The sequence below is a fragment of the Epinephelus moara genome, chromosome 15 (assembly GCF_006386435.1).
Source record: "Epinephelus moara isolate mb chromosome 15, YSFRI_EMoa_1.0, whole genome shotgun sequence".
Taxonomy (NCBI): domain Eukaryota; kingdom Metazoa; phylum Chordata; class Actinopteri; order Perciformes; family Serranidae; genus Epinephelus; species Epinephelus moara.
In genome coordinates this window covers 9,915,474-9,938,296 of record NC_065520.1, presented here as the reverse complement: position 1 = coordinate 9,938,296, position 22,823 = coordinate 9,915,474, and the positions used below count along the sequence as shown (strand labels likewise).

General features: G+C 41.7%; 1 protein-coding gene across 1 annotated transcript in view; it reads left to right on the top strand.

Moving 5' to 3' along the window:
* mgat5 (alpha-1,6-mannosylglycoprotein 6-beta-N-acetylglucosaminyltransferase) overlaps nucleotides 1-22,823 on the top strand; it is an 86,594-nt gene that overhangs the window by 53,196 nt on the left and 10,575 nt on the right. The window contains exons 11-12 of the mRNA XM_050063700.1: nucleotides 2,431-2,564; nucleotides 20,837-20,986. Coding sequence (XP_049919657.1) covers nucleotides 2,431-2,564; nucleotides 20,837-20,986 — 284 coding nt within the window. The remainder of the gene's footprint in view (nucleotides 1-2,430; nucleotides 2,565-20,836; nucleotides 20,987-22,823) is intronic.

The following is a 22,823-nucleotide window of genomic DNA, read 5'->3' as shown; positions in this document are numbered from 1 at the left end:
TTGGTCCGGCATTAATCACATAATACATAGTCTCTGATTTGGGATTACTTTTGCCTGGTGCAGGAGCCACTGTGTGATAATGTAGTATGGTTTGCCTCTGTTGCTGATTCAGTTAGACTTTCCTGCTCCTTTTAAAGGGCACAAAGGAAGCCCCTGAACAGCCCCTCTCACCCTGTCAAAGAAGATATCCTGCCCTTAAGAGAGTTACCGACTTCTCTTCACCCCACTCCTTCACTCAGCTCGGCCAGTTGGTTCCAATATTGACTCCCTTTCTAACAGAGTGAACCCCGGCTAGCTTACGTTGCAACTTTGTTCCCCCCAATTCACAAGTTTGTCAAGAGCGACAAAGCAGCTGCTTCTCCGGCAACGCTGTCCTCCCGGGCTGTTTGTTAGCTAATAGCAAATGAAGCTGTGGCAAGTTGAGTGACATTTTGAGTGGCGGCTCTAGTGGGAGAGGAGGCATCTGTTGCCAAATGCATCAAGAGGGCCTAACACTAATTAACAGCCTGTCCTGTTTACACAGTTAGTTTGGTACATGAGTGTTTGTGCTGCCTCCTCCCAGTGCCGAGGACCATCTCTCCCTCTTTGCCATTAGAAATACATCTGTTATTAGGAGGAGCCACCTGAGGTTTCGTACTGGCGCCTTCTTGTTACTTTTATATCGTTATTTAACACCAACTCAGCTCAGACTTCATTACGCCAAAGTGACACCTCACGCAGATCTGGTGATATCTTCATCACATCTGCTCCCACATTCCTGTGCTCTCCCACACACATAGCACAAAGTGAACTCACAGCGCTCAGGTGTTGAGAGGTTCCTCTGTGCATTGTTGTGCTGGGGAAGTGCAGAACAGGAACAGGATTTGAATACAGGAGATTAGGAATTGGACGAAGGTTGCAACCCCGAGACATGTAATCACATGCGGTGTGAATAAGAGATAGTGTAACACTCTCAGTGTCTGGCTCTTTGCCCAGAGTAAGAACTGCACACTATATCACAATATATCGTAGCTGGCGTGTCCCATCAGGACACTGAGAGGAAAGTTTGATGTGTGACGTATGAAGCAACCTATGATAAGTATCCAACAAACATTCCGCTAGTTTGATGGAGCTTGATTTATGCTTGACTTTTGTTGGTGCCCTTTTTATGGTTATATATAAGTCGACACATTTTTGTCATTTTTCAATAATTGCTTTGTCTGCTGCTGGGCTCATTTGCTCTGCATTTTCTGCTCCCTGTTTTTTTTTTTTTTTTTTACTGCCTGGAGAGATCAAGTGAACAAACACTGGCTTTTTGTCGAGTGGGAGAAAATGTCCCATTCCAGCCAACACCCTGATAAAAACACGTCAACACTATTTGTGAAACTGCTGCAGCACAGCCGAACTATTAGAGTACGTCATCGTTTCTGCTGCTATCTCCTGCAGTCATATCATGATACAGCAGCTGTGTCCCTGTCTTCATGTGCTCAGTGTCATGATTGATGATGATCCACCCCCTCTTTTTACACAAGGTGGGATTAATCCTGAGGATATTTGCAGGAGTTGGGTCTGACTTGTTTGAACGCTGGCAGGTATCTTCATGTTAAGATTCTTTGCTTAAATTCTCATTCTCTTTGTATTTACTATACTGAAGCCAGTTCCATCTCCCATGACTGACTGACCTTAATTTGCCTCTGTAGTAATAGTGTTGTCGTAAAAAACGAGCTCTGACCACAGCAGCTCCCCCGGGGCTCCAACACAAACCACAAACTGTGCACCACAACACCGTGCAGCCTGTTTTCACTCTCTTAAGGGGGGTGGTGAGGTCTGTATTTCAGTCTGCTCGTACTATTCCTCAATTAGATTATTAAGCATATTCAGTTTTGGACTGAATCTTCTCTGCCCACACTTGTCTTTACATTTGTTTTACAAGGCAGATGGCAGTGAGGTAAAGAGCTGCCAGCTCCAGGCTCCACACTTGACCTGCTCATCTTGTTGTTCCCATAGTAACTAGTCATCACCGGGCAATAAGGAATCGAGGGAACAAAAACCCAGAGTGCTCGGCGAGTTGTGTCTCTCTCTGTGGAATTATGATCAGTGCTAAATGCTGGCATTGAAATGGGCTTATTTATTCAACTGAATTGTACCCAGACGACGTGTGTAAGACGTATTGAAGGCAGTTTTGTTTTTGCCTCAGTAATGCATAAATTAAGATGAGGAAAACTGCCTGAAGTCATTTGTCATTTTATTCCCAAAGACGTGAACACTGACTTTTTTTCACCTCTCTCCTTTTTGTTTTGCAGAAACACATTTGCATGCATCACGTTGATGATGAAAGGAGGCCTTTGAGAGCTTTTAACTCGTAATCTGTTAGAGGCATGCACTGATATTCATATGAGTTGTGAATGTTTGTATGTATTTATATATTTTTATTTGCTTATTTTGCCACAGCTCACACCCCAGACAACAGTTTCCTGGGCTTCGTGGTGGAGCAGCACCTCAACGCCAGCGACATCAGGCACATTGATGACATCAAGAGGCAGAACCAGTCATTAGTCTACGGCAAGGTCGACAACTTCTGGAAGGTAATTCAGTCTTTTATGCACAAGACATTTCTGATATTGCGAACACACTGTACACATTATTACACCCTGAAACATGTAATTTAACACCTAGGGCTGAGTTATACTAGGAAAGAAATGGTTGGCTGACAAGGTTACAAGTCAAAAGAGTTTATAGTTATAGACTGATGTAACCATGCTGCAGAAGAGAAAGTATTTCTGACTTTTTAAAAACACCACAAACACATCCATAGGCTGTTCCCATAAACCTACAGACACATTCACACTGACACACACCTTCACAAATACTGACATGTGCTGGCATATACAAATCTGCACATAGATACATAGGTATGTATTCCTTCTGAAGATGAAAGGGACAGACTAGGCATGCCAAGAACACCAGCGCACCAAGGATAACCCATTTTCAGACCTCAGAGAGCTCTGCAGTGAAACTCTTTGAACAACCTTGGGTAAAACTTTCACAGGAAACTTAATAGGAGTCTGGTTTAGGAGCTCAAATTCAGCTTATCGCCCTCTCCGTGAAGTTTTTAATATATTCAAATACATGCTCACACTGCGGCACAGAGACCAAGGGATTACTGTATCCTAGACAAAAACGACTTAGAGACTTGGGGAGATTTGCACATTGTTTGGCATGCCATGGATGGTTGGATTACTGCCCGCGCCTTGATGAGCTTTCAGCCGACACCATGTATGTTGCAGAGTGGGTCGCTCCAGATGCAGCTGACTCTTAAAATGTCTGACAGAGAAACTCGGTGGAATGCTACAATAGATGCTACAAGCGAGAGTAGTCTTCATGTATCATGCCTGTAGTGTAAATGCCTTTTCACATCGGGAAGCAGGCTGACGAAGATGTGTGGAATTAAATAATAAGCCGAACATAACTGACTAATGATCTGGAAATTCTGTTGCATCAGCCAGTCGTGGTTTGTTCCACTTGGTTATTTCTAACTTTACCAACACTTTTTCTCCATCCAGCTGGCTAGTGACAATGTCATGCATTTAGTTCCTGTGGTTCTATGGTACCTGGAACTGTCTGGCACATAGTCACTTCCTGTACGTTCAGGCTTGGGGCTGAACACTACAAGTTTTTTTGTTTTTTTTTAACCACTCACCACTGAAGAGTTGTGTCAGAGCGAGAGAATGTCCAGGTCATAGGCACATAAACATTATCTTTCAAGGCTTTGGACGAGTGTTTATTTGTTCACTCATATGCCCATTTTTTTTTCTACTGGTCTAACTTCAGACATGTAACAGGTCTGTGTAGATGCACTGGTGCATGCAACATTTAAAATGACATGCACCATGTTTTTTTTCGTGATAGCCATGGCCGGTGACATTATGTTCATAGGTTGTCCATCCATCCATCTGTCTGTCCGTCCCATTCTTGTTAATGGGGACAGGATAGCTCAAGAGTGCCTTGATTTTTTTTTTTTTTTTTCACATTTGGCACAAACGTCCACTTAGACTCAAGGATGAAGTAATTAGAATTTGGTAATCAAAGGTCAAGGTTACTGTGACCTTACAAAACACATTTTAAGCCATAACTCAAGAATTCATATGCTAATTATGACAAAATTTCACACAAATGTCTGATAGGATAAGATAAAGAAATAATGACATTTTATACCTAAAAGGTCACTGTGAGATTATTATTCATTCATTTTCATAACCGCTTATCCTCTTGAGGGTCGCGGGGGGGCTGGAGCCTATCCCAGCTGACATTGGGCGAGAGGCAGGGTACACCCTGGACAGGTCACCAGACTATCACAGGGCTGACACATACGTGGAGCCAGACAACCATTCACACTCACATTCACACCTTCGGCAATTTAGAGTCACCAGTTAACCTGCATGTCTCCGAAGTACCTGGAGAAAACCCACGCTGACACGAGGAGAACATGCAAACTCTGCCTCCCTCCTGGGATCGAACTAGGAACCCTCTTGCTGTGAAGCGACAGTGCTAACCATGCCGCGAATTGGTGACACTATCCTTGGTGCCTACTGTTAAACTATAGATCTTCTGTGCTGCCAAGTTGAAGATGTGTGTGAAGCATCAATGTTTCAGAATTTGTAGCTACTCTGCAGCAACATTTGAAGCATTGTCAACTGTCATGGCTACATATGAGTCTGGATGGACATGGATGTAAACTGCAACTGCAACATGACTGGTTCGTGGAGGCATACAACCATGAGGTGCTAATTCTCCAGCTGTACCAAGTTACTATCGCCAGTGCATGTGGAGCTAAGAATTGCGTGCATATCTTAGATTTTAGGTGCACTATCATACATATGTACGTGGTATTTCAAGCCCTGCTGTAATCCTGTCAGCCATCCATACCAGACATGACAATGACATGTGCAGCATGTTGAGAAAAAGTCCTTAAAGTGATCAGACAAATTATAATATCTTTGGACTGAGTACTCATTTTAAAAGATGTGGAATTATTTTGTTTTACTTCAAACTCCTCCTGGATTATTGCAACCCTGATCACACAGAGATGTCTTGTCCTGAGAGAATGATGTGAGCAAAGTCCATCTAGTGGCGACGTAAATGGCACAAGAATGTGTCAAACTGTATAATCTTACCAGTAACTTAACATTTCCACATTTTAAATCTGCTCTAGAAGGTACTCATTAACAACACTTGTACAGTTTGAATTTCAAAGCCATATTGTAAGACTCCAAATCCCAAGGCGTTACAGTTTTTAATCCAGAGGTAGTTGGCCTGCTGCTGAGCTGTATGGCTTCTAGTACTGAGTCAGAACACACACAGCAGTGTGCCATTCAGTCTAGCTTTAAAAGGGCAGACGGGGGAGCCCATCAGCTCACAGCAAGGGGCATTAGTTGCCAATCAGACTCCCAAGCGTGTTCATTACCTCCTGCTTTTAATTAAAGGGCCATTTTGGAGCAGACTGATAACGAGCTGACTGGCTTACTCCATTTCCCTCCCTCCTTCTTCTGAATTGCACTGTCCTTCGATCTCTTTCTCTACACTTGAGAGGTTTCATTTCAAAATGATATATCCCCTATTTGAAATAGAAAGTGGAACCCACGTTAAGAAATCTATTTCTCGCATGAAGGTAAAATTCACAAAGGAATTATATGCAGGTTATGAGATTAATGATCTGAAGACTCACTGATGAACAGTAGAGGAAGGTGCAGTCAGCTTTTAAATATGTAGCAATTGAATTAATCTCTTTTGAGCACTGATAACACTGCCCAAAGTTCAGTGTTTTTGTCGCTTATCAACTCCACCAATGTTTTTACCACCATGACCGTACCTGCCCCCCATTTCCAGTCTCCTTTCCCTACATTGTAGTTCACTGAGGGATCAGATGATTTCTATTTAAATGCAACTTTTAGCTTATGCAAGTTAATAAGAAATAACAAAATATGGAGCCTTCCTGACACCCAGTTTATGCTAATTTAACTCTATTGTAATGGTAACGATTATAATTTCATTTGTGAGTGTTTTCATTGCCTGCTTTACAGGCATCATAAAACAAATTAATATTTTTGGCTAGATAAGACTTCAGACTCTGGAAACTAAGCAATATTTCAAGGGAAACCTTATCAGTTTTTTTGCTTTATTGAGCTATAAAACAGAAACAGTGTGGAAAAACTCTGGATGTTGAAACTAGAGATGTGTGGACCAACCCGGACACATTAGAGGGACTGAGCCAGTGTTGTTAAAGAAGTATTCTCCAGCTGAATCCTGTCTCCTTCCTCGCCCTTAATTTGAAGGGGTTAATGTGGGTTAGGCAAGTAATAGTCTCCACGCAAAGCACAGCCTATTGAAAGGCCTTCTCTCTGCCTGATCAGTATGCAGAGGTGCTCAGGTCGCACTCATCCCACAGGTGTACGAATTGAAATGGTGTGTGAAGCAGAATGAGTAATCACCCACCCACCCACACACACACACACACACACATTCTCTTATTCAAACACATTTTCCAGGACTTGTTTTCATGCATGTTTTTATTAACACCAGCACAGCTATAGTCAAAAAGGAGACAAAGTAGTATTTGTGATGCACACCAGATGCTTTGTCATGCACATGAGTTTTTCGTTTCTGACAACACAAAACAATTTAATTTGCCAGTGAGGAAATTTTGGCAAAGCTTTTTCTTTTTCCTTTTTGGCTCATCTATTTCTGGGCTTTGTATTTTCTCAGCATGGTAAATAGCTGTGTGAGCGTACATAGACAAATTGTTTTACAGTTGTTTTTTTTGTTTTTTTTTTGCACAAGCAACTCTCCACATGAGTGCAGTATATTTTTTTTAATTTTTTTTTTATATACTTTATTAATCCCCGAGGAGAAATTCAATTTTTTTCACTCTGTTTGTCAATTACACACAGGTCTGAACACACACATGCACAAACAGGACCTATACATGCACTAAGTGGAGAGATGTCAGAGTGGGCTGCCCATGACAGGCGCTCAGAGCGGTTGGGGGGTTCGGTGCCTTGCTCAGGGGCACCTCGGCAGTGCCCATACGTGAGGCAACCATCATACCTATGCCAAAGCACAGTAAAACGCAAGTATATTTCCGGCCTTAAGCCCCAGGCTCTCCAAACCAACATCAAAGAACTAGGGGCAACAAAGGCCGACTGCTACATCGTCCATTCTGCCCATGTCTCAGCTAAGAAGTTGGACTTGGTGACACTTGACGAAAGCCAGTGGCTAGGTAGCATGTATGTTCGGCACCTGCACGCAAGGACAGAACTCTCCTTACCAGCAGGTGGCGGTAGTCCTTCATAAAGGGACACTGTAAGACTGACAGCGTGGTTTTAAGACACTAGTTAGCCAGTTAGCACAGTAACAATATTGTTAAAAGAACAACAGATACTTACAGTGCGCTAGCCAACAAGAACGCAAACAAATACAAACCGTTTCTGTTTAAGAACTCAGTGGCTAAGAAACAATCTTACCTAATATAATAAGTTTGTTTCAATCTCTTGCACTGAGCTGAACCGCAAATCAAAGGGATTTCTCTCACTGGCGATCTCCACTCCGTCTGACACCAATTCAACACGCTGAATCAGCCGAAGAGCAGCTGATAATAGCTTATAAGTGCCAACAGTGCAGGACACATAGCAAAAACTAAGGCAACAGATGCTCACTGCTGACTGGACTGTCGCTTTGGTGTGTCACGTGTGTGATGACAGTTTCTGATAGCTCTGGCGTACCACTAAAAACTTTAAATTTTGTCAGCAAAATAGAATTTTATGTTGTTTTCTTTCTTAGCATTTACATAGCCAGCCAGAATCAATCAAATCAAACCTTGGACACTGGATGGATTCAACCTTGTGTTAAGTAGTAAAAAATCACTGCTGAGAATTTGTGTTCCAAAAAGTGGCCTGTGATGTGAACCTTCTCAGGAGAGGATGTGTCTGGTGTCTCACACTCATTTCGACATTAGTGTCAGCAGCGCTCGACTGTATCATGAAAAATTCATGCCTCTTAAGGTCAGTCGAGCTAAAATGTTGCAATTATAAATTACTGTGAGCTAATTAACAGCGTGCAGATTTTTGGGAAGCACAGGAGAGAGTTTGACTGCTCCAAGGTTGAAGTTACACCTTACTATGCAAGATTTGCCTACACTTGCCTCGTGGTAATAGAGGTGAAGTCAAACCCTGTGATTAAAACTGGGACCATTTGTTGTGAATCAATTTGTAGTGAAATTAAATGATGCCTCATTTTGCTGAGGACTCCCAGAAACCCACTGAGGGCCACAGCAGCAGGTGGAACGACGAGCAGGACTGCATATGAGAGATCCTGGGGATTAAAGAACCAGGATGGCAAGTAATTATTGTGTTGTTGAAGAGGCAGTGTTGCTGGTGAGACATGAAATAAAATGGTCAAACCACCTCTGAGGGAGCCGTTTCCATAGCAACCCAGTTAGAGGAGTAGAAAGGCAGAGCAAGGCAGCTGAGAGTGACTGTCTTACCATACAAACAAACAGCTATTACATATCTAAATATTAAAGATCTGGAATAAATCTCTTACTGTCACCCTGTCTCAATAGCTTAATCTCCTTTCTAACTAGTATAGATTTAATTAAAGAAACCAATAAGGTGTAATGGCTTTTACCTAGACTCACCTCGTCAGTGCACTACATCTCCATTAAATCGGTCAGTGTCCCTATTTTTCAGCGTTCAGTGTGTAAGAAGCATTTGATGAGGCAGGAGAGAGCATGGCGAAAGGTGAGAATGAGTAGGATGTACAGAGAGGGAAAGCTGCGGGCCCTTGGCAGCACATCAGAGGACATGTTGAAGAAAGACAAATCACACAGGGCTGACAGAGACACACACATATACACACACACACACACACACACACACACAGAGCTGGCATATGCAGAGCAGGAAGCACAACCATCACACACTCTTTACCTTGCAGGCTCATAAACAGACAACAATGTGTTTCCTCCTCGTCTCATGATGGATAACCAAGTTGAGTTGAACATTAAACTGTCTTTAGTTTTACTGTGCTCGTCTGATCTGATGAAGCAATCCCTTGTGCCATTAAAGCGTCCTGAGTGCCAAGCTAGAAACCCCAGTTTGACATTTCAGGAAAAAGCTGGATCAGAGCAGGAAGTGTTATTGCGGTTATTGAATCGACTCCTTCTGTCACAGATGTTTTATTAAATTAGGCTCAAGACATTTCCAGAAGGTGCCGCTTGTTGCTGCTTTGCTCTGTAACTCAGATCTGTAGTGTCAAATATTTTGCTGTACTTTAATCTGTATTAAAAAGAGAATATATTTATATCTTTTTATATTATATATATTTTTCACAGCGCACTGCTGAGAGTTTGCACTTAATATATTTGAAATAGTTGTGCAATTTTTTGAGCAGTTGTAAATAACTAAAAGAAATTGAGTTGCAGTAAAAAGAAAACACTATTCGAAGTTAAAATGGCAGTTAGATGAAATGACCGAGTGAAATTTAACTGTCAATTTTGTGTAGGTGATAAACTGAGTACAGGAAGCAGTGGCAGTAAATTGTGTGTGAATGCCCTGGGACCAGGAAGTGCTGAAGAAGGTTTTGTTGTAGTTCAAAGGTGAAGATCTGAGCCCTAAAAAGGGTGTCAGCTGAAGTGTAAGCATGAGAGGCAGATTAACTCAAAGAATAAGCTCCGAAAGGACCTGTCATGTGAAGAATAAGATTTGAGAGCAACAGCAACAACAAATGAGTGGATCAGTTTGAACTTTGGTTGAAGTTTCTAGAAATGATTAATCACATTTCGTCATTGTCTTCTCTTGGCATGGGGACACATTGGCCTTGCCTTGATTCTGAATGACCTGAACTGTACTGAGTTCCATCTACTTTGATTTTATTGAGCCAAAGGAGGACGAGTGCATTGAATGTCAGCATTCTTTGCCTCCATGATCATTCACAGAAACAGTAAATGACTAATCCAGATTTATGAGGGGATGCAACAAGCAAATGTGAGAGCACAGGAGAAATAACATTAACAATAACATTAATATTAGAATTAAATAAATTTAATTGAGCAAGCAGCCGAACTTTGCTTATACTACATGAGCACAGCAAATTTTGTGATAATTAGTCTTGAGATTATAAGAACCCCATCCCGATGGCACCTGTTTTGTTCACTTCATGCTTCACTAAGTAGTAGTAGTATGAATGTATGGAAATGGTGTTAAGATCCCCCCTGGTGCCGTTAGCTTCTGTATACAAGGTGCTGTGCTTTTAATTGCACCCAATGAAACGTGACATTACAGGTGTTTCCATAGCTGCAGGAATATTATAGCTGCTGCACGTGTTTATTTATTTATTTCTCTTGAACTGGGCTTACAGCATGTATGCGCTCAGCCTGCTACACTTGGATGATTATGCACATATTCATAACAGGAGCTCACTTTTTAGCAATCAGACAGCACCTCCTCTGCTGTCTGAGTCAAAAACATGCTCTGGCCAGCCACCAAACTCCAATAGGTTACACACTGTTATGTCTAATGGGGCGTGGGAGAGCATGGAAGTAAATAACATCTCCTGACTGCACTCCAAGCACTTCTGGATACTATTTACCACCCGTGTTCCCCTGGCGATTTCTAAGTATCTGTCAAAGTGTCTATTGGGTTTTACTGCACATCAGTTAAGATGTTTATTTACAAGTACATCTGGCGTATATTCATCTATCAGTTTGGGAATCTTTTAATCTGTAGTGGTGGTTCCTCTTCATGTGTTGTTGTACCCCATTTTCTGTCCATCAGACGTTTAAGAACCACATTTGCTATATTTGCTGAGTATAAATAAACCTCCATGCACTTTAATGCATTGTATAACTCATAACGGTGATTCATAAACTGTACATCTCATAATAATACGATTATGTACACTTGATCAATGTTAAATACTGAGCATTTTGAATTATCAGTGTTCAGAAAGACCAGGGCTGAGAAATAAATACAAGTAATGTCTATGGAATTGATAATAACTCAAAGTACAACAGTGAATAAGGAGAACAGTCATAGCGTGGGCCTGATAGCCGTTGGGATTGCTAAAGTGCCCTTCTGCAAATGACCACACTTATAATACACCACTTCCGCTATTTCTCACTGACTCAACGTTATGACATCATTGCAGAGATATGTGCGTATTTCAGTGTGTGTCGTGTGAGAAAATGATATTTCCTCCTTCTCAAAAGAATGAGTGGAGTGATTTTTTTTTGTCCTGACTGACAAGCTTCCAGTTTTGGGGCGTTTGATGTTTGATGTCGAAGGCAAGTTTGAGGGTCGAGTAAGTCGAACCAAGTGCATCTGTCNTTCCTCCTTCTCAAAAGAATGAGTGGAGTGATTTTTTTTTTTGTCCTGACTGACAAGCTTCCAGTTTTGGGGCCCCAGAGTCTGTCAGTCGGAAATGATTTCAGATGGGAAGACGATCAGAGGTGCGTTTGATGTTTGATGTCGAAGGCAAGTTTGAGGGTCGAGTAAGTCGAACCAAGTGCATCTGTCTGCATCCTGATGAGGCAAAATCTCTTTGCGCCTCTTGAGGTTACTGCAGTCAGAACTATAGCACTGTGATGCATTGCTCATTAGAGTCTTTTTGAGAACGTAACGAACGAACACAAGGAAGACAGAATTTGTGTCGAATATAGTTGGAGGAAGAAGTGGATTGTTTTAGCTGGAATGTGCTGTAAAGCAAGATTAAGTGAACTCTCCCTTGTGTCTTGACACCACAGCCTGTCAAGACCAAGTGCTGAAACATCAAAATCTGCTCTTAGCCCTGCAGCTCGGCCCCTGTACGAACACAGAGACGAGAAGTTGAATAGAAAAGGGGAAACTGTGCTGTACACTCACATATCAAGCTTGTTGATTTCTATCTTAACCACAGATAAGGCAACTGATACTCTGTGACAAACAGCGGAACAAACCTCTCAGTAGATTTGAGTATTATTGAACACATCAACAGGAAATAATAAATGATGCCAGAATATGTGTGCCTTTGCAAACATGTCTTTTTTTATCTGCTGTTTAAAAACCACATTATTTGGCTGAGGTAACGCCTGGCTGTTCTTTACCTGTGATGATTGTTTTTTTCCTTTTGCTTATACTGGTTATTTTAAAGAACATGAATTGAACTTGAAAAAACAACAAAATAAAATGTTAGATAACGTATCAAGATAGATTAAGTCACCAGGGACAATGCACAAGTCCATGCATGTCGTAATTTTCTGAGGAAGATTTAAGCTACTGAAATTTTCCTGTTAAATTTTGCAGTTAAAACATCAATCGTGTGACTAAAGTAGAACAGTTGTTCTGTAGTTGAAGTGGCAGTCAAAATACGAATACTTAAAAAGAGTGAAATGGTAGTTCAAAAAGTGAAGGGCTGAAAAAAAGTTTGAATATAAGCACTGAATGAAGTTGTCAGTTGAAATAAATGTGCTGACAGGTCTTGAACTGTTTGCTTTAGCAAATGTTAGCATGCGAAGCTAAGGCAGTGAACATGGTTAACATTGTGAGCATGTTAGCATGGTGCTACCATTTAGCCAAGCAACAACCTCTGGGGCTGAAAATGAAGCCAATGTCGACATGCCAAAATGTACTCCTTAGAAATAAACATGTTTACAGCCTGGTACAAAAAACAGTTTCCCATTGACAAATGTAACGTGGTGATTGTTTTATGCAACTCACTCATTTCAATTTTAAAATGTAAAATTATGCTAAATTAACTGCTTTGAGTGACAGCTGGTTGCCATCCATTGACAAGTACTACCACAACTACGCTGTTTAGGAAACGTAAACATGGCATAACCCCAGATTCACATAGTATAGGCATAGCTGTTGCTATTTCAGTGTGTCTTCAGGTCATGAAAGTTAATTGTAGCGTTTTGGTTGATTAAAAGAGGAGTCGCATGTTCAGTTTTTCCGGTAAGTACTTTTTGCTTTAATGGTTTTAAGCCCAGCAAAAATTAGCATTAGCATTGTCACAGTTAACCATAGACTGTAAATGCGCCATGCTAACCAAGCTAGCAGCTAGCGTTTGTGTTAGCTCAACCTTCTTGTCCAATTATTGTCACTTCTGGCTCTAAAAAAAGCAAGATGGCGACGGCCAAAATGCCAAACTCAAGGCAAACGGGAGTCCACAAACCGATAGGTGACAGCACGGTGGCTACATCCATTATTTTTTACAGTCCATGGTTTAGCCTCAAAGTACTGCTGTGCCTAAGTAAGTACAGTCTCACAGAGAAGAAAGAGCTCATAGACATAAACATGTGGAAGCAGTATATTGAATTACAAATAGTAACCTGACATGTATTTATTGGAAACGTTGCATTTTATTATTCATGTCTTTCTGACAAAGTGGTGAAATGCTTGCAGTCATAAAGAGGGATCAATGGCATCAATAACAAGGTAGCTGTGTATCTCAGCCTTTTCCGCCTTAACTTCCTCGCTGCGAGTCGCAAAGGTTGTATCTCTCAGCCTGTAAGCTTTCCTCCCCGGACACTCATCCCTCAGCCTCCTCCCTCCACCGACAGAAAGCAGCCGCCGCCTCTCCTGTTTCCTCTCAGAGCCAGGGTTTACAAATTCCCTCTGATTTACAAGGTCATAAAACTCGCCTCCTCCTCCTTCCCTCCTGCTTCAATCAACCTCTCCAGCTAAAGCAGTTATTTTATAACTCCCCAAGCACGTGCTCCTGTGCAAGCCTGCCGCAATCGATCTGCTTCCTGGTTTCAGATTGTAGGTGATTGGAGGCGTATACATCCACATACAATGCACACGAGTCCATATGGGCTGTCTGAGGACATCACAGTCGTGTGATGTTATCAGTCTGTCTTCACGTCACAAGTCATAACTTCTTCACAGTGTGCTGACAGCCAAGACAGGACCATGAACTGGAGGTGACATACTATCATTACATGAAGGAAAAGCAAAGACAATCCACACGCGTCTCTTACATGTTGTCCCACTAATGTATTCCTGTCGCTCTTTGCTAGGGATGTGATTTTCACATCTTCCAGCCTGTCTCTGTGTTGTTCTTTTTAAACACGCTCCTCTTTATTCCAACCCTGTGTGTCAGTGTGAGAGACAATCCAGCCATGCTCCAGAGAGCATCTGGCAAGTGATGTCCTCTGACCGTAAAGCTTTGTGTGGTGACTGCCTCGAAGGGTCATGGCAATCTATGTGTCTCTCTCGCGCACACACAGCAACTCAAGCGTTCACAATGAACACATCACACACATCCTGCTGCCTGAAGAGACTTTATGTTTTTCTTTTAGTCGTGCTTTTTTTCCTTCATCTACAGGCAGTCCTGTCACATGTATGCTAACAATGTACAGCTGAAATGCTCATTATAACCCACATTCTAACTTACAGTAGTGCTTTCCTAAATCTCATATATCATTGCGGTATTTTATAGCTGCCTCGGCTCTGAAACTTTGCACCAAAGCAGTCGTAAAATCAATAAAATTAATGTTTTATGCTGTGTTGAACGCCAGCAAACCATTCCCAGTCTGAACATATGTCTAAGATGTATGTTTCTCCTTTAGATACTGATGGCTTTTGTATTTAAAGCATCAGCTGATGTAAAAAGCGCAGCAAATATCTGTAACTATTCAAAATATTAACATGAATCACCAGACTGCATTTGAGCTACAGTGTTTTTAGCCTCACTTCCAGACAGATAAAAAAAATCATTGTTAATATTTTTTGACTCCTTTCTTGCCGATACAAAGTGCGGATGTCTCAGCTCTTCTTTTTCATTGGCTTCTTCTGACCTGCACAACATTTTATAGATTTTTGAAAGTGTGTGTGTGCGCGCCTTTTTCAGGTGCCTACCAGCAACCTTCATTTGTAAATCCCCTCACACACACGCTCATAAATCCTAGCTCAGCTCTCCTGAGTGAAAAGATTACAGGGTAGTGATTTCACCTTCTAATTAGGACTTCATCTCTCTCTCACACACACACACACACACACACACACACACACAGAGTGACAGCAGGGACATGTCCTGAAGGAAGAAGAGTTTGAAAGGCAGGCTCGTGTGTAGGACAAGAAACAAGTAGCTTTTAACAATAATGAGGCCCTGCTGCCCCATGAGTGTGGCAACTATTGGTTATCAATAATATTCCAGTTTGTATGAGTGTGTGTGAACAAAATGGTGAATGTGCCTTTGAGGCATCCTGCCATTATGAAGAAAATGGCCAGCTTTCATCTATACTGCCTCCCTGAAGGGCTCAGCTTTAAGAGCTGTACTCTACGTGTCTCCCGTATGGCTCAGTCTGCAGCAGGTACAGGACAAAGTGAAAAAGACACTCTTTGCGCTGCATCTCAGCAGGAGACACAAGGGAATATTTTGTGTGCAAATTTGGCAGGGTTATACGGCAGTCATGTCCTCGTTTTTAAAGAATCAAAGGCCTGCTGTGAAAATCTCAGTGTGGGGACCATCAAAGGCCTTTTATTATGGAAGTAATGTTTCCATCCAGACTGATTAACTTATTTTTTGAAAAGACGCTCTTGCGGGGCTTCTATGACCAACTTGACAGCGAGTGCCAAGAAACTTAAAAGATGTTCAAAGTAAACACATTATGGACCAGTCCAAGAAGCTGATGGCCTAATATTTGAAGTCGCTCAACACTTTAAGGAGACTTCATTATGACATTTTTACGATGTCACATTTTGCTACACAGTCGGCTGAACACCAGCATACACACACACACCCTTGAGTCACTATTAGTATTTTAAAGCATCTTTAACATCACTTGTTATTCTGCTTCAGTACACACTGGACTGTTGTCACATGGACTGAATTCTTAATCCTCAGAACACATGAAAGAAAGCAGAGGCAAAGTGCAATCACTGCAGTAAATTCTGGGGAACATTAAAGGTGCCCTTTAAGATGAAAGAGCACTTTACATGCAGAGAAAAATTAATATTCAAAACCTCTATTTTTGGGATACAGCAGTGGTTTAAAGAGTTTTTATATCAGAGGGTCTTCATCAGGGTGGATATAATAAAAACAGATTGATTGAGGTGTTTGGCTCACTTTCCACAAGAGGCTTATGCTGCCTTCACATGGAGCTTGTGAACTTGTAGTTATGACATGGAAAGCCATGTACGATATGCTTGGCATTTAAGTGGTTGAGTCGTAAGAGCACTGCTGCTAGGCAGCAACATGGATGCTACGGTCAGTATGTAGAAGCTACCAAGGCTAACAATTTAGCAAGCTTGTGAGTGGATACAGTGATACAGGAAATCAGAGGCTGTTGGGAATATGAACATTTTCCTCAGATATTATTATGAAGAAAAACTGCATATGTATAAAATTACAATACATTAACTTAGCATCCACCAAAAAATTCACATTCTTACCTTGCGCCATTTCTGGAAACATCAGCAAACACACCGCAACTCACGAACTCAGAGCTTCCATAAAAGTTCCACCAACGAGGCCTTGAATACCAAAAGAGGGAGGCGCAAACATCAACTCCTGAAGACTGTAAAAACGACCCCATTTGAATGCAGCATTACTCCTATTTTTCCTGAAGATAAATTCTGTGTTACTACAGCAATTAAGATTTGCACTTTTATTAAAGTTGGCAAACTCAAAAGTTGTGTTAAAACAAAAATGTTTTGTGCAGCAGAGGGTAAGTTCTCCTGACTTTTAGTCCCTAGGTTTTGGGTCAAACCTCAAAATCTGTGTCCTTTATTTCCCCTGATGCAAACTGATAGTAGTCACCTTTGTTTGACTCTTTCTGACAGACAGATACCTACATCAACTTCTGCCCCAAGATTGTAGTTATGTTCAAAAAAAGTCAGTTCTATGAGGATTTTTTTTTAGGAATCATCAATTTATTTATTTAAAACAGGGACAATGCACAATTTAACAATCTTGTAGGACAAGAGAAAATGTTTTGAGCCAGGTTATAGCAGCATTTGCTAATTTCCACCTGTAGTCCCTATACACCTGTACAGCTGTACCTCTATAGCCAAGATAACCCTCATAACATCATCAGGATTGTTTGTTTAGATTCCTCCAGAGCCAAGATGGGTGCCCCTGTAAAAATAAAAGCAAAATAAAATATGTATTTAAAATGTCTTCTTTTCCTAGTTTCACTTTTGAACTCGTCCCTTATAAAATCACCTGCATTCCTGTGTGATGAAAGTGGGCTGGACAGGACTTTCGGTATAAAGGAAGCGGGATTTATTGGCATGCTTTGAATGCTTTGTGTTTTTGATCAAGAACATCACAGATCAGGCAGACTTCAATAACAATAGCAAGGTATTGTGTGCACTGATGCTCCTCATACAGTGCTATTTTTAGCTTCGCCTGCCTTTGTGGCCAGATGGTCAGTCAGGTAGCTCGAACAAAAGTTCATCAGGCCACATAACAAAGTAATGATCCTGATCCCCTCTCAAACAAATGTGATTCATTTAAGGGTGTTTCTTCCAGATCAGCTCAACCCCAAAAACCTAAAGGTTTTGTTTCTATGCCTCTGCGTTGGCACACACTCTCACACTCCTGTGAACGAGATATCTCAAGAATGTTTTGGGGGATTTTTTTCAAATTTGGGACAAATGTCCACTTGGACTTGCAATTAACTGATTAGACATTGGTGGTCAAAAGTTAGGGTCATTGTGACCTCACAAAACACAAAGATGTGTTTTGTGAGGTCACAAAACACATTTTTGGCTGCAATCAAGGATTCATAACCTAATTATTATTTTTGGGGGTGGGGGCCATTTCCTTTTATTGATAGTATAACTGAAGGCAGAAGGGAAAGGTGGGAGAGACATACAGCAAAAAGCTACTACTCAGAATTGAACCTACATCCACTGTGAAGGACTCGGTGTATATGGGGTGCATACTCAACCAGGTGAGCTAGAGGTTGGCCCCATACCATAATCATGACAAACTTTCCCACAAATGTCTAATAAGATAAAATTATGAAATAATTACATTTTATGTAAGGCTACTGGCCTTGTTGCAGGAGACTGGGGTTCAAATCTGGTCAGGTTGATGGTTTGATCCTTATCCAGGACAGGTGAATTTTAAAGTCCGACTCCGAAATGTAAAGGGTAAATGCGCCTGGAGAAAAGTTGTGTTATAGCAGCAGCTTAGCTCACTGGTTAAGGCTACTGGCCTTGGTGCAGGAGACTGGGGTTCAAATCTGGTCAGGTTGATGGTTTGATCCTTATCCAGGACAGGTGAATTTTAAAGTCCGACTCCGAAATGTAAAGGGTAAATGCGCCTGGAGAAAAGTTGTGTTATAGCAGCAGCTTAGTTCAGTGGTTAAGGCTACTGGCCTTGGTGTGGAAGACTGTGCTTCAAATCTGGTCAGGTTGATGGTTTGATCCTTATCCAGGGCAGGTGAGTTTTAAAGTCCAACGCCCAAATGAAAAGGTTAAATGCGCCCGGAGAAAAGATGACATGTGTAGCAACAGGATAGCTCGGTGGGTAAAACTACTGGCCTTGGTGCAGGAGACTGGGGTTCAAATCTGGTCAGGTTGATGGTTTGATTCTTATCCAGGGCAGGTGAAATTTAAAGTCCAACACCCAAATGAAAAGGTTAAATGCGCCCGGAGAAAAGATGACATGTGTAGCAGGATAGCTCAGTGGGTTAGACTACTGGCCTTTGTGCGGGAGACTGGGGTTCAAATCCAATGCTACCATATGCACGTCATGGCACGGCAAGGGGGAGCCAGGACGCCAGGAAAAAGTGGGGATGTCATCATCCCCACATTATTTGGGTAATAGGAAATAGGGTAGACAGTAAGGTAGCTAGACTGGGGAGTAGGCAGGAAGGGGTAATAGGGAAAGTGGTAATAGGAAAGGTAGGGTAGCTGGGACTGAGTGGAAGGTAGCTAGCACTGGGTAGTAGCTAGGAAGCTGGCACTGAATACTAGGAAGGTAGGTAGGTAGGTAGCTAGCACTGGGTAGTAGCTAGGAAGCTGGCACTGAATAGAAGGAAGGTAGGTAGGTAGGTAGCTAGCACTGGGTAGTAGCTAGGAAGCTGGCACTGAATACTAGGAAGGAAGGTAGGTAGCTAGCACTGGGTAGTAGCTAGGAAGCTGGCACTAAATACTAGGAAGGAAGGTAGCTAGCACTGGGTAGTAGGGTAGGCATGAAGGTAGCTGGGAGTAGGGAAGCTAGGTGAAGGCATTTTCAAAAATGACTTTCCTATTCCTTCCTTTCACTGTTCTTCTGATCTACTTTTCTTCCTGCCTTTCCCTATTACTGTATTCCTAGCTACCTTCCTTTCACTGTTTTTCTGATCTACTTTTCTTCCTGCCTTTCCTATTACTTTATCCCTAGCTACCTTTCCTATTACTTTATTCCTAGCTACCTTCCTTTCACTGTTTTTCTGATCTACTTTTCTTCCTGCCTTTCCTATTACCCAGTCCTAGCTGCCTTCCTTTCACTGTTTTTCTGATCTACTTTTCTTCCTGCCTTTCCTATTACTTTATTCCTAGCTAGCTTCCTTTCCTATTACTATTTTTCTGATCTACTTTCCTTCCTTCCTTTCCTATTACTGTATTCCTAGCTACCTTCCCTATTACCCAGTCCTACCCCCCTCCTGCATACCTTTCCTATTACCCAAATAATGTTAATTAATGTGGGGATGATGATGACATCCCCACTTTTCCCTGGCGTCCTGGCTCCCCCTTGCCGTGCGATGACGTGCATATGGTAACATTGGATGTGAACCCCAGTCTCCCACACTAAGGCCAGTGGTCTTACCCACTGAGCTATCCTGCTGCTACACATATCATGTTTTTCTCTGGGCGCATTTAACCTTTTCATTTGGGCGTTGGACTTTAAATTTCACCTGCCCTGGATAAGAATCAAACCATCAACCTGACCAGATTTGAACCCCAGTCTCCCGCACTAAGGCCAGTAGTCTTAACCACTGAGTTATGCTGCCTACACATATACCTTTTCTCCGGGCGCATTTAACCTTTTCATTTGGGTGTTGGACTTTAAAACTCACCTGCCCTGGATAAGAATCAAACCATCAACCTGACCAGATTTGAACCCCAGTGTCCCGCAGTAAGGCCAGTAGTCTTAACCACTGAGTTATGCTGCCTACACATATACCTTTTCTCCGGGCGCATTTAACCTTTTCTTTTGGGTGTTGGACTTTAAATTTCACCTGCCCTGGATAAGAATCAAACCATCAACCTGACCAGATTTAAACACCAGTCTCCCACACCAAGGCCAGTAGCCTTAACCACTGAGTAATACTGCCTACACATATGGCTTTTTCTCCGGGCGCATTTAACCTTTTCATTTAGGTGTTGGACTTTAAAATTCACCTGTCTTGGATTAGGATCAAACCATCAACCTTAGAATTTCAGCACAGCTCTTTAACAGCCTGAGCTATTCCATCTCACTCTTTCACTGTATTTCACAGGACCTTTCACTCTATCCTCTGGACAGCAGCCTTTAAAATTCACCTGCTCTTGATAAGGATCGAACCACCAACCTTATGCTTTCCAAGCAGGTCTTTAACAGCCTGAGCTATCCTACTTCACAGTGCCACTGTGTTTCACAAAACCTTTCAGTGAACGTCAGTAGTGCATGTCAAAAAACCCATATAAAATGTCTTAGGATGAACTGTTAAGATTTTGGTGGTCAAAGGTCAAAGGTATTCCAATCTTATATCAGTATTTTGCAAGAAGAGGATGTATTTTTTTTAATGGTGTGTCTCCCTTTGGACAGAAATGTACCCTCTTTAAAACATGATCGCTCTGAATAAAATATTAACAAAATGAATGTATCTCCTTGTGTGTTCCAGGACAAAAAGAAATACCTTGACATCATCCACAGCTACATGGAGGTTCACGGCACAGTGCACGGTACCAGCACTGTGCACCTGCCAAGCTACGTCAAGAACCACGGCATCCTGAGCGGCCGAGACCTCCAGTTCCTCCTCCGAGAAACCAAGGTGAGTCCATCCTGCTGTAAATTGTCTCACATGAAAAAAAAAAAGACCCTTCAGGGAAATTAAAGTGTGAGGGTACGGTGCTTATTAGACAGCTATGAAAGCCACAAACCAACTCACGCTTCTTTTAAATGACCAAGAAACTGTGGCTCAGCTAACCTGCAGAATATTGAGGACACACTGTCTTTTCACAAACAGTCTTTATGTGCAGAGGCTGTGAAACCTGCTCTGAACATTCTTGTAATATAATAAGTGTGTGAGACATACTTTGAAAAGCTTTTTTGAAATGGAGTTATTTCAAAGAAATTTAAAAAATTGGATTGCTCAGATAGAACAGAGAGATTTACAAAAGATAAATAAGACATCAATTTGGCTCATATGCAAAACAGCTGCCAAGCGTGACTAAATGCAAAAAGTAAGTAATTTGCAGAGTCATTTTTTTAGCATATTTGAGTGCTAATGTGTAACTCAAAAGACAAGTTAGAGAGTAAAGATTTAATTCTTGAAAGAGATGGATGATGTTTGGGTGTTAAAGAGTGCCTTTACGTCTGGAAGAGCCGAGTAGCTGCACTTTGTACCGAGTCTGTCCTCGGTTCAGACATCCACAGAAGCACTTCTCCATTCACGTCATGACTTGTCTCTTCGTCTCACTACTCAAACCACTCTCACACACAAAGACAAGGACACAGCCACAGAGACTGCAGCCAGGCTGGATTGTACTGTGTGGAGCGAGCTCTCAACTGAACACACAAATGTTCACATAATGTGTTTTGAGCTGTTTAACACAAATAGCTTTGTTTTGTGGCAGAACTGAAACTGTGAAGTGGAGAGCATGTTCACCTCCAACTGATGTAAGACTCTCCATCTGCTATAAATCCTTTGCTTCGACTTTGAATTGAACTGCATGATATATACAACAAAAACAAAACAATAAATGCCCGAAACAGATCAATTTTATCTTTATGTAGATTAATCTGGGGACATGAAATTGGCAGTTAACAATGATAACAGTGCCAGATTTATCATTCATTTAACCACAACCTTTATTTTTTCCTACTGATGCCAGCAGATTTTTAGAGCTGTGTCTGGCTAGCTAATTAAGCAAACATTAGCTGTGGTTGAAAATGTTGTCTCTGGCTGAGTTTTTAATGTTTCACACTGTCTCATGTTAAATCTAGAACCCTTTTGGAGGGGAATTGATTGCTACATGATATCATGCCAAAGAGCCAAGAAAGAGCCAGGTATAAGGCTCAGCTAATGCCGTTTGAGTCAGTGGAGATAATAAGAAAAGCAGGCATGGCTGGTGCATGTCAGGATGTCAGGCTTTTTGTACACTGTTGTGCAGTTGTGTTTACATGTGATAATTTTGCAGTGAAAATCTGGCAGCCCTAGTTCAACATAAACCTGTTTGGCTGCTTAGTTTTCACTTTAATGTTGGCAGAATCAGTGCGTTTAGGACTAACCAGTGTGTTTGACTAATGTAAGTCTCTCTTGGGTCCAATTAGTTGGGGTTCTCCTAATCCGATTAAGAGTAAAACAGCTGCTAACTTCAGCTAAAACTCTGATAGTGAGGGAAATGCTTCTTTTAACCTAACCTGAAAGTAATGTCATTAGTTTTTCCTGTGACCTTGGCCTTGGAAGTAACGCTGGGTTACTACTGTAGGGAGTGAGTTTTCACTAAATTTATGGAGCCATAGGGGAATAGAATAAAATTACATGGTCCTCCAGAACCTGCCAACAATGCCTGCTGAAGGTGAAAACCATCATTAGTGCTGGCATTGAAAGATGGAGTCTGTCTTTTGGCTCCAGTCGGCATCCTTTTCAGAAGAATAAGGTGGGA